Source organism: Agelaius phoeniceus, chromosome 12 (genome assembly GCF_051311805.1).
Source record: "Agelaius phoeniceus isolate bAgePho1 chromosome 12, bAgePho1.hap1, whole genome shotgun sequence".
In the NCBI taxonomy this organism is placed as follows: Eukaryota; Metazoa; Chordata; class Aves; order Passeriformes; family Icteridae; genus Agelaius; species Agelaius phoeniceus.
In genome coordinates this window covers 6,473,026-6,485,489 of record NC_135276.1, presented here as the reverse complement: position 1 = coordinate 6,485,489, position 12,464 = coordinate 6,473,026, and the positions used below count along the sequence as shown (strand labels likewise).

Genomic DNA, 12,464 nt, shown 5'->3' with positions numbered 1-12,464 from the left:
TGTCCCTGGACTGATTTACAGGCCAAAGTAGAATGCAGACAGGTGGAGGAAGACAGAATTCATTAGAGCAAACAAATAATTATTTGTATTGCTAATACTGTTCATGGTAAAAGGAGCCATCAGTGACAGAGGTGTGGAATCAGCACTTCCCCAAAGATTTCTTTAGCTGTCCAGCATGGGGCATTGTGCATAACCATGTTGTAAGAGAGTAACCGAGGTAATCTCAGTGAGTTTACTGAATTTCCCCTAGATGCTGAGAACAACTTAAATTCCCCCCATCTGCAATCAAAAAGCTGCCTAAGTGGCAGGATGGGGTTTGGGACAGGAGCTGCTTATTCCCATTCCTCCAGAGACTTAGGAGTGCTGGTGATGAACACCAAGACCTGCAGTCCAGGTCCCTGCCTTAGGCACGTCCTAAGTTAGTGCAAGCCCCAGTCCAGCCCCACTCTGAGCAGGGATACCAGGAGAATCTGTGACATGGAGCAACTTTGCATCATGCACAAGTTAAATGGAGTTGTTCCAATACAGACTTGAGGATCCTCCCTTCACTGAACTGGGTGATAATAAAAGCATCCTTCACTGCTACTAATTGTTCATTAAAATGACCCATTTCTTCTGATAATAAACCCTTTTTGGCTGGCCATCCACAAACCCAACTCAAGCCCTGCCTCTGGGTCCAGAGCTGGCTTTTAACAACATCTGGTGGTCAGCTGAGTTCAGTGTATAATCAACAATGCACTGACCTCCTGCAATTTTTATGAGTTCCTAATTTCTCTGGGAGAAAATTTTATTTATTTCAGATGCAGAAACTCCTTCATATGATAACCCCTTGTCCTCATTGCCCTACCATCCACAAACATTACAAAAATGAAACTCTCTTATCCAAGCATGATCGTTTTGTGGAGATAACATTAGAACATAACTAAGGTGGTGTAATTCTAGGTATTTTGGGGGCTGGTTTGTTTGTTTGGGTTTTTTTAAATCTAGACAAACAACTAGGTTTTAGCTTAAAAAGTTTCAGCTACAATCCCAGCAACTGTTAAATCTGAATAATTTAGGAAGAGTACACAGAACCCAGAGAGGTTTCACTCCAAGCAGTGTTTCTTCAGGCAGAGTAATAACCTCAGATGGAGATCATCAAGTCACTAATTTGGTACCAATGCTTAAAATAAGGAGTGCATTTTAAGAACTCTCCAAAAGTAATTAAACATGTCATACAGTAACTGTAGATTTCCTCAAAGAGACCTTCTGGGTGTAAAATTGCAAAATATTGCAGAGGAAGTTAATCTGATTAAGGAAAACAGGCTTTATAGCTGTCTATGTTATCACATGGGAAATGTCTGTGTGTATTATGGTCCCACTAATTCACCAAGAAAATAAGGATACTCTGCAAGTGAGAATATTTTTAAATCACTGGCTTTTTTTGGCCTTCACACTGGTACCATGACTATTATTACCTCTGCAGAGTCACACCAGCCCCTGAATCCATGAAATGAACAGTTGGCAATGATGTTTCCTACCTTTCATAAATATAGAGCTCATCTATAGGTCAATAAATAATCTATTAAGAGTACTTGTTTATAATATTCACTGTTTTCCTTCCAAGCTCTGCCTTTCACTGACACATGAAAACTTTAGAACAGCCTGCAGGAATGTTAATAATACCTGCTTTGGGTAAAATCTGCTCTACTCTAAGTATAAACAGCTTGTGTTCAGTGGTGTATTTATCTCCAAAACACAAAAATGCAGAAAGGTTCTTCCACAACGACCACATGCTCCAGGGCCTCAGAGGAGCCAATTCAGCACCTCCCCTTCCCAACAAGGGAGGTGTGAACACCTGCTGTTGGGAGCAGGGTCTGGAAAAGCCTGGCCATGAGCAACACTCACACCAGGCTCTTCCAAGCCCTTGGAGCTCCAGCAGAAATGAGCCTTGAGAACCTCAGTGTCTCCTGAGCCCCAAAACCAAACCCAGCAGCTGTTCCCTACTGCTAAACTCACCCTACAGGCTGCTATCAACATGCACTCGGGATCACTGGCTCTAAGAGAAATTAAAAATGGATAGGCACTTATCTCTGCTTAGGAAACATGCACCCTCATCCAAATAATTCATTTGCCAATTGCAGGCCTGAATCAGCAGAACCAAGACTGAGGACAAAGCACAAAATGCATTTTCCTTAGCACGGTGAGGCACCAGGCCCCTCTGAATTGTAACATAACAGTGATCCTTACTTCATCTTGCTCCCCACCCCCTTCTTCGTTGTAGTTGAGGATGTTTTCCCTGATGTCCTCCAGATCCTCGGGATGAGCAGATCCATGGTAAACGCCTCCGTGCAGACCCTTGCGCGTCCTCCAGTGAGCCCAGAGGAAGGCGGCGCTGAGCAGAGCTGTGGGGACACAGGAGCAGAGCACAGGTGATGCAGGCACCAGCACCCCCAGTGCACAGCAGGGGCTTGCCAGCAAGTGCCTGGGGTTTGCACTGTCCAGTGTGGTGAACATCTAACACAGAAGAAGAAAAGCCTTTAAAGAGCATTTTGCAACACCCTTTAAAGCCCAACTCAAAGTTGGTTAAAGACCGAGTGGTGTCTCTGACCTGTCTCTGTCCTGTGTGGAGTTGAACTTTGTCACAGAAAATGCATTACAGAGGGGGACAAAGAAGAAATAACATGTTGACAGTAACAGACAGAATCACACACAAATGAAACACAAGAAGACACAAGACAGAAGAGGAAATTACTTTTAGATGTTTTTACTAGAAAACAAGAATCAGGCACATTTTGCCTTAGCATTCATTAATTTAAACATTTTTCTTAGATGCTGAAGTGCATTTACACAACTGACAAGCTTCAACATCAGATACTGAACATTCTGTAAATAGAAATTTGTGTGTCACTGTGTTACCAACTCTATAAAAATCAATAAAAGCTCAGAGTAAGACTTCAAAGCATTGAGTACCATAAATTAGCAGTGCAGTGAACTAAAGAAACTAGAATCTCTTACAGAATATCTACATGGCAGCAGTTTTGTGGAGCAGCATCTAAAAGACCTTGGGACTGAAACTGGCTTACACAGAGATCATGCCCTGCACTCCTCTAACATGGAGATCTATTATCAACCTCAGCTATCAGGGATTCCAAGAGCTGCAATACCACTTAGCTTCCCATAGATTTGCTGCTCATATTTGCATGGCAAACATAGTATCTAGCAGAGTTGGGGAAAACTATGGTATTTCCATACTCTTACTACAACTTCTGAACAAAACTGCCTCAGTGCTAACAGCCAGGAGAAAAATCCTCTGTCTTTACTCAGGCAACCTTCCATAACATTTGAATAAACAAGAAAGACTCCAAGATGTGATCCTTTCTCACTAGTAACATCCTTCTGGTTTTCCTCTTTAGATCCCAAACCTAAGCCTGAAAATGGCTGAGGAAGACAAAATCAGCTGTTTAGGAGCTGGGACACAACTGGCAAGATGCAAAGTCTGCTCCTTCCTGACCAGTATATTTCTATCAGACAAAGAGTTTCTCCTAGACTGAAAACTCTGTTTCATACTCGGCAGTATTTTAAACAATGCTTATCTGGTAGCAATTTCCACTCTTGCTGTTCAATTGCATTTGCTTCCAGTTAGGCATGTGAGCAGTTCCTCAGCAATGATGTGAAAATGTGAAGAAAACAAAACTGCAGAGACCTTCCATAGCTCACAAATGTTGATTCACTCAGTGATGGATGCACAGAGGGATGAGAAATCAGCGATGGGACTAGGGCAAAGGAACGAAGGCAGAGTTGGGTCTCCCTGGGGAGTTTCCAGCAGGAGATGAGGCAATGGCTGCTCAGGACAGTGGACACGTGCCTCACCACAGGTAATACAAGACGTAGTTGCCGTAGCTACCTAGGAGTGCCAGGAAGCAGACGCAGATGGCGAAGAGGGAGGTGAAGCTGAGGCCAGTGTCCTTGTGGAAGATGGCCAGGGTGATCTCGCAGTGGCGCCCGCTGTAGCCGTCGGGGCAGTGGCACTGGAAGGTGCTGGGGGACAGGGACACGCAGGTGCCGTCGTTGCAGGGCTGCTCGGCGCACGCCGTGTACACGCACTGCCGGCCTGAGGCGTTCTCCAGGATCATGTGTCCTGCAGGGCAGCTGCACACACCAGGGCAGAAGGGCAGAAGGGTTATTCTGGGAGGAAACAGCCGTGACAGGCAGCACTGAGGGTTTAAAACACACTCTGGTGACATTTTTTGCACGGTTTCCAAAGCACTGCTGGGAGTAAGTTGTGTGACAGGTCGTAGCCTGTCCTGAGGCAGCTGCAGCATGAGCTCCACAACTTCAGCCCCTTATATCTGGGGCTTTCAGAAATCGGGTATTTCCACTGCTTTCTGCAAGATTACCCTTGTGACAACCAGCTGGGTTGGCCTCTGCAGTTCTGGCTAGGCAGGACAAGCTGTGCTATGTTCTTTGAGTTTCCAGAGTTAGAGAACTCCACTTGTGTGGACAGTGGCAGTCAGGAGAGCGTGCAAACATTAAGGTGTGTATAAGTAAAGTGTTCGTTTGCACACCACAACCAACAGGAATTAGTATTGTCCTGACTCCAGCCACAAGCACAGGAGTCTGAGCTCAATAGTGTGCTGTTCCCAAAGCAGCTGGAGGAGCCTGGGAGGGAGCAGAGGCAACAGCCTGGGGCAGTGTAAGAAATCAGACCCTCACAAGAGAAAGCATTGACACTGCACAGCACAAGCTTCACAGCACAGCCAGCTCACACACCCTCCTGCTGTCCTGGCGCCAGGGTTTGCAAGCATTCTGGATTTGCTGCTGCTCTTTAAATGTTTTCCATTAGACAGGCAGCTGAACTTGCTCCACAGCCCCTGGAGCCAGGCTGATTACATCAGCTGTGGTGGTGTCTCTAAGGACACAGTAACCTGCTTGCTGTGCAGGTGTCCAGCCCTGTGTGCCACTGTGGTTCCAGGGATTTGATGAGATTGCCAGTGCCAGCCTTCAAGCTGCACACTTCAACATCCACCCTTTCCCACCTCATTCTGAAGGGTTTTGTGCTTCTATTTCCACCAATTACCTGCATTCATGCATCATCCACAAATCAATACAAATAAATTCTTGGTTGCAAGGGTTATTCCTGCAGGCCTCCGAAGAACAGCCTTCTTTGATGCCTTGGGAACTCAGTACTGACACCAGCTCCTTCCCATGAGTGTCCAGAGGGATTCTGTAGTTGTTAAATCTGACATCCTTCATACATCCTACAGCAAGGCACAAAGAGACAGTTTTAAAAACCATTCAGCAGGCTGTAAGAACCATTTGAAGCAGCTGTAAGATTTGGCAGTTTCTGCTTAACAAAGGACACAGAATTCACTTAAACTCTCATAGCATTGTCCTTCATTTTTGGACTGAATTTGCTGAAGTTTTAGATCCAGATTCTCAGTGTTTTTCCACGAGAATCAAGTGCTGCTGCAGGTCTGTGTTGGTTTTGGCTGGGACAGACTCAATTCCCTTTGCAGGGGCTGGTGTGGGACTGTGTTGGGTCTGTGCTGAGCCCAGGGTTGATAACATGGAGCTGTTTCTGTCATTGCTGAGCAGGGCTCACACAGAGCCAGGGCCTTTCCTGCTTTTTGTGGGGCCATGCTGGGGAGGGGGCTGGGGCTGCCTGGGAGGCTTGGAGGGGACACAGCCAGGACAGGGGAGCCCAAGTGACCCAAGGGATGCTCCAGACCATGTGGGATCATGCTCAGGATCTGCAGGGAGGGGAAGAAGGAGGAAGGGGAGGTGTTTGGAGAGAAGGAGTTTGTCATCCCAGGTGACCATTCCATGGGCTGTGGCCCTGCTCTCCTGAGGTGCTGAACATCTGCCTGCCTGTGGGAAGCAGGGAATTCATTCCATGCTTTGCTGTGCTTGTGTGCATGGCTTTTGCTTTACTATTAAACTGTCTTTATCTGAACCCAGGGGTTTTCCAGCTTTTACCCTCATGACTCCCTCCCTGATCCCACTGGCAGGGAGTCAGTGAGAGGCTTTGAGGGGCTGGAGGGGGTTAAACCATGACAGGGCCTTTATTCCCCCTAAGGTAGCCAGTGGAATATGTACCCCCTCCACTGTGATTTCCATAGAAAAGTCCAAATATTGTGGAGAATCTGTTACATGTGGATAACCTGTTCTATTCTTTGATGTACCAGTAAAAATTGTGTTAGGCTGTTTTTAAATTGTAGCTTATGATTTACCTTTATAGTATGAAGAACAAACCACAAATAATGGTGAGAGAGTCTTCAATCAGGGATAGAAAATTTGTACTGAAGATGTGTGACATTAACTTTGTATGCAAGAGATGCCTCAGCATGAAAACATACACTTTGATTAATTAAGTACATTTTATGACTTTGAAGTCCTTAAAGTTTCAGCTACTTAACAGCAACATTAATAATCCTAATTAAAATGATCTTCCTGCAACCATTTGGCTTCTTTATTTACTTAAAAACAAACACTATTACTCCCATAAATAAAAAATTCAAAATATGCTCCCTAATTCATATCATAAACTTTATTTATTGGAATACTTCTAGTAAAGCAATAGAAAACAATCTTTTTCTAAATAATTTGTGATACATTTAAGTTGTAAATTATTACTCTATTTAATTTCTCTCCAGGCACTTTTGTATTACTCATTGAAGTACTTTTGTGTGGTGAAAAGATGGCCAGCTTGCTTTGAATGGATTTACTAGGACCTGGTTAAAGAGGTGAACAGCATGAGAGAGAGGTGACCTATAGACACCAGGCAGGTTTAACCAGCAGTGATGTGTGTTCCTTGGCAATAAAAGCTGATTTGCTTTACTTACACTGTGGGTTCAAGCAAAGGCCAAACTTCCACCTGAGCTCAGAGTAAAGAGCCATGGATATCCCAAACTTCCAGTTCTTTATATTTCTCCTTCATGGAACTACTCAATTTCCAGGCTGGAAACTGATTTGCTTTTAACACACACTGTGACCTTATCCACTCAGTTGCTAAAACTTCAGATTTTTAGCTCTAATTCAATAAATCATTTCTAATTTTAGTTAATGCTTTGACGGAGTGTAAATTCCAGTAATACCGAGGTAATAAACCAGGGTTTGGTGTGTGTTATGCAGTGCACATATAAGATGGAAAAATTCCTTTTAGCATAGGAACAGATGTGTTTGGGAGGGAAGGAGAGCTGGCAAATGGACTGGACAGAACCATGCACTGAACCAGCTCTGCCTATCTAAGGCAGGGAGCCACGCACAGTCTGTCTGGGAGAAACTTCTGGATCTCCAGGTACCAGCTCTGCAGCCAAGGCAGGAGGTGATCATCATTGTTCCAGGTCCAGTAGCCAGGTGTATTTGCAGGCAATTCCCTGCTGTACCTTCTGGTCAGAACAACATCCTGTTGCAAAGTGTCATGCAGGAAATCTGTGTACTTTGGACTCTACATAACAAGGTTTCCTGCACTATTTTTTTTATTTTTACAGGTCCATATTATGAACAGTAAGATCGAGAATTCCTACCTTGAAAACTCCTGTTTTGATTGAATGGGTAGGTGTTTCCAAGGACCAAGCTGCTGGGGTCGATGACAATCTCTTTGTATATTCCTGCTGCTTTAGTAATCTCTCTCTTGCCACCTCCTTCGTAAAGACGAAGAGTAAATTCATTTTCATTTCTCTCCAGTGTGATGTGATGCCATTCACCATTATCAATGTGGTAGGAGGGAAGGCTTACAGAATAGTTTCCATCACCCAGATTGTATGAGACCACTAAGAGTCCCTGAACAACCTTGTGGATAATTAACAAATAGCAAGAAAGAAAAGAAAAGTCATTGCTTGGCATTTTGTATTGACCTGTAACTTCAATCTTAAAGCATCTGTTTAAATTTAGGGTATGTTTACACTGCCCATTTAGGTGTAATATAAAAATTCTGGAGGTGTTACTGAATTAGGCAACCTAAATGTGGTAGCAATATACTCAGTAGTATCTAAGTCACCTTAGGAGTAATTTTACCCTGATCTCTCTTGCACAAATTTATGGGGTTCTTCTAATAATTGAGAGCCTGGTGTATCACAGCTACAGTGACAGCTCAAACCAACATGGCTGAAGAGGTGACTTGTTCAGTGGTGTGTATAAAATGAGAAGGTTGTCACTCTAAGAGCCTGACATCATTAGAACTGCCACAGGCACCTTGCTTGGCAGAGTCTGAACTACACAGAATTGGCCACATGGTTCCAAAGGACACCAGGCACATGGCCCATTCATCCTATATATATATATACATCCTCTGTATATAACCTGTATCAATGTGGGCATGGAAACCCCATGGGGTACCACAGCTGAGTGGTCAACATCTCGAGTACAGGATCAGATGTGTCTGTCCATAAAACAAATCCCAGACTCCTCGTGCTCAGCATAAGGCTTTTGTCCTGTTTCCATCTGTTGAGCGAGCGTTTCTCTGAGCTGTGTGTGGCTCTGGTGCCACTGTCACTGTCACTGTGACAGGAGCCCTCACCTGCAGGGTGATGTGCTCGTCCCTGGCCCGGGACAGCACGGTGGCGATGACGCCGTCGGGCTGCCGCGTGCGCACCAGGGCCTGCAGCAGCGTCCTGCGCGCAGACACACTGACAGGCAGCTGGTAGCGGATGTGGCTGCCTGCCTCAAACCTGTACTCCGGGGCCACTGCAAGGGAGAGAAAGCTTTAAACCATCTCCTGGGGAGAGGGGAACACTGCTATTGCCCTTAGTGTCATAATAAGGGTCAAAAGAAAAAGGAAACAATTGCAATGCACAGCGTGGATCTGTGAGACAATTTGTCCTTTGGGACATACTCCTGCATTTATTTCCACTGCTTCTCCAGTCACTCCCACGCTTCATTTTCCTCTGTATAGAGGAGTTCTCCCACCCAACTAGATCCTGCCAATGGCTCCTCCTTACAATGCTCACATGGGGTGACAGCAGGGAAGCAGCACCTCTGACCAAGAGAAGAGACTGCAGACCAAGTATCACAATGAAATTTCACAACCTGATATTTTATAGTTGTCTTTCTGCTGCAAACTTTGGCTCCATGAGAGCTAAAGATCCTACTATTCCCAAAGCATAGATCCTTAAGCCAGCAGAGTCTCTTCCTGACACCAAAAGAGCAGTGATTTCTAATTCCAGTTGCATGATTCTTATTCTTCACAGAAAGTGGTACTGGCACACTCATATTTTTTAGGTTATTAGATATTTCTGAAAGTGTAAACAAATGCAAATCAAACAACTGTAGCAAAATAAAATACTTTTTCCACAACTTTTTTGTCATGCAGCCATGTCATTATACAGTCATTGCACAAACACCCTCAGGTTTAAAGAAATGATCCTGTACTGAGAAAGCAATTTCTCAAAGTGAATTAGAAAAGAAATTGTTAACAATCACAGAGAACTACACTGCAACGTGGCTTTACATCATGTAATGTAAAACTACCCCAACAATTATTACCTGCAAATATTTGAAGTTTCCTGTACTGTAAAATTTAGCAGCCTACACTAATGAAACAGAAAAGCAGGTTCACCTTTATCACATCGATAGCCATGGTAGCCTGGCAAGCAGTGACACGCAAACGAGCCCCAGTCCCCAAGGCACCTCCCATGGGCACCACAGGAGGAAGATCCCATGGTCTCACAGCTCCCATCTGTCAGGCTGCAGCCAGGGAAGCTGTTCAGGGACTCTGCAGGAGACTGAAGGTCATATACCTTCAAGAGACAATTCATGACACAAAAATAGTATTTGAGAAACATATTTCATTTTTAAACAGAAATAGCTGCACCACTTCACTGTCTGTTCCTCATCTGCATTGCTGAAGTTACTAAGTTTGCTTTTTGACATTCAGATGTTAGCTGATTTTATCAAGAGCATATTTTGCCTTTGAATAAACTCAACTGACTACAAAACCAAAAAAAAACCTAATACTTCCTAACAAAGCAGACAGCTGGCATAAATATACCGTTATACAATTGCCATTCAGAAGTTCCCTGAATGCACAAAGAAGCTTGGAAAACAGCTGCATGAAACAGGGGATACACAAACACACAGTTCCTGCCTCATTAATACATCTCCTTCTATTGAGAAATAACTTTTCAAGGTACTGATTCTAATTATCACAGGAAAACCCAGAATTTTCTTGTATTTTACACTGATGCATGTGAGCATTGAATACATGGATGGAAGCAGAAGTTTCATGTGCAATATGAATCTCCCAAAAGTTGGATAAAGAAGTTTTCTTCTCTGTTAAAGCAAACATTACTCTGCTCTTACCTGAGTATCCAAGATGAAATTGCGCAAGCAACCAGAAAAATGTTTGTGTAGCAGTTGTGGGTAGGAATATGGTATGGACTCTTTCACACCACCCAGCTGGAGAACATGGTTCACATTCAAATACCTTTAAAAATCATATCAATAATGAAAATGGATGTGCATCTACCTTCAAACATAGGCAGATAAATAAATAAATACATGGCTTTTTCAAATTAGGCTTTTTAACATAACAGTAGAATGCAACTACTTTATCTTCTCTCTCTGAAATAAGGCCCTTTAAAATAAAGGGTATTTTTTTAAACATGACAGTGAAACCTGCTGGAAGTTTAACTGTGGGACACTATTACATTTTGGGTTTGCATTCAAGTCAGAAACAGCTGTGATATTCTAGACACCATATTCTCCTTCAAGTGCTCTTTGTGTACACAGGCAGCCTATGCTGTAGGAACACTACAGCAAAGGCTGCTCTGTGTATGAGAAAACTCAGAAATCTAAAAGTTGGGTCCATGTGGTCTAAAATGCATGGTAAACATGTTTGAGCTCTGCACTGTCTCATAATCATCTCTCCAAGCCAAAGAACTCCATGCATTTTAGTCCACATACTTTCTTTTTCCCAGAGTTATCAAGTCATTTCTTTTGTTTTCTTTTATCCTTATACTTTTCCCTTTCTTTGTGCTCCTTTCATGACCAGGAGAGCTCCATGCAGCTGTGGACAAGGCTTAATCCCAATGCTCTTCAGAATGCTTGCTTGGACTAACTATTCCACAGCTGAAGTGTCTTTGTTAGTACAAAGGTTTCCCTAAAAGATAACCTGAATATTCCTCACTGTAACTTTAGGTCCTGTACAGAAGAGATTGTCTAAATCCTCTTTGTACCATTCTTTTATACATGCTGAGACTTATCATATCTCTTCTTAGTTCTCCCTTCTTTCTGTTAACTGACCTCAATTCCTTCATTCTTGATTCTTACTCTCAGGGTGAGCTGATCAGTCATTGCTCTTTTCTGGACTGCACCCAGGTGTTCCTTGTTCACCCTGCACTGTGGGGCACCAACTGCACCCAGGACTCTGATGTCAATTGGCCTAAATTTATGAAGTTTTAAAGAGCAGGCTCACAGTGACTTGACAAACAGACAGAAATCCTGTGGGTGGAGGGTGGTACACAGGGCCCACAAAAGCTCCAGTAATAGCCACAGAGTTTTGGGGTTGTCAATTAATACTGCAACACTACTCAGTGGAAGACTGGTTCCTTAAAATTTGTTTAGTTCTTTGAGGTCCAGGATTGGTCTGGAAGGCCTGAGAAAAGAGGAAATGCTTTTTATGCTCCTAGCCCTCAATAACTTGGCTCCAGTCTAACAGGTCAAACGTTGACAGGCCTTAGAATCAAGTGCCTGTCAGGGAACCTCCAGGAATGTACCTTGCTCTCCGTGGAACAGAGCCCAGGACTTCACAGTCCGTGCGATCTTCGGTGGAGAGCCAGCGGCCAACGCCTTCGATCTCGGAGAGCACAGCGGCGCTGCAGCGGTCCAGGGTGAAGCTGACAGCCTGAACAACACACACTGAGCTGACCCTCCTGCACAACACACACTGAGCTGACCCTCCTGCACAACACACACTGAGCTGAGCTGACTCTCCTGCACAACACACACTGAGCTGACCCTCCTGAACAACAAACACTGAGCTGACCCTCCTGCACAACACACACTGAGCTGACAGCCTGAACAACACACACTGAGCTGACCCTCCTGAACAACACACACTGAGCTGACCCTCCTGCACAACACACACTGAGCTGAGCTGACTCTCCTGCACAACACACACTGAGCTGACCCTCCTGAACAACACACACTGAGCTGACAGCCTGAACAACACACACTGAGCTGACCCTCCTGAACAACACACACTGAGCTGACAGCCTGAACAACACACACTGAGCTGACCCTCCTGAACAACACACACTGAGCTGACAGCCTGAACAACACACACTGAGCTGACCCTCCTGAACAACACACACTGAGCTGACCCTCCTGAACAACACACACTGAGCTGACAGCCTGCACAACACACACTGAGCTGAGCTGACCCTCCTGCACAACACACACTGAGCTGAGCTGACTCTCCTGCACAACACACACTGAGCTGACCCTCCTGCACAACACACACTGAGCTGACAGCCTGAACAACA

At 44.4% G+C, this 12,464-nt stretch overlaps 1 protein-coding gene across 1 annotated transcript in view; it reads right to left on the bottom strand.

Moving 5' to 3' along the window:
• Positions 1–12,464, bottom strand: part of LOC129125469 (neural-cadherin-like) — a 62,468-nt gene that overhangs the window by 3,070 nt on the left and 46,934 nt on the right. The window contains exons 25-32 of the mRNA XM_054640934.2: positions 11,697–11,824; positions 10,282–10,405; positions 9,539–9,719; positions 8,501–8,667; positions 7,509–7,773; positions 5,060–5,240; positions 3,887–4,131; positions 2,230–2,384 (exon numbers count right to left, since the gene is read on the bottom strand). Coding sequence (XP_054496909.2) covers positions 2,230–2,384; positions 3,887–4,131; positions 5,060–5,240; positions 7,509–7,773; positions 8,501–8,667; positions 9,539–9,719; positions 10,282–10,405; positions 11,697–11,824 — 1,446 coding nt within the window. The remainder of the gene's footprint in view (positions 1–2,229; positions 2,385–3,886; positions 4,132–5,059; positions 5,241–7,508; positions 7,774–8,500; positions 8,668–9,538; positions 9,720–10,281; positions 10,406–11,696; positions 11,825–12,464) is intronic.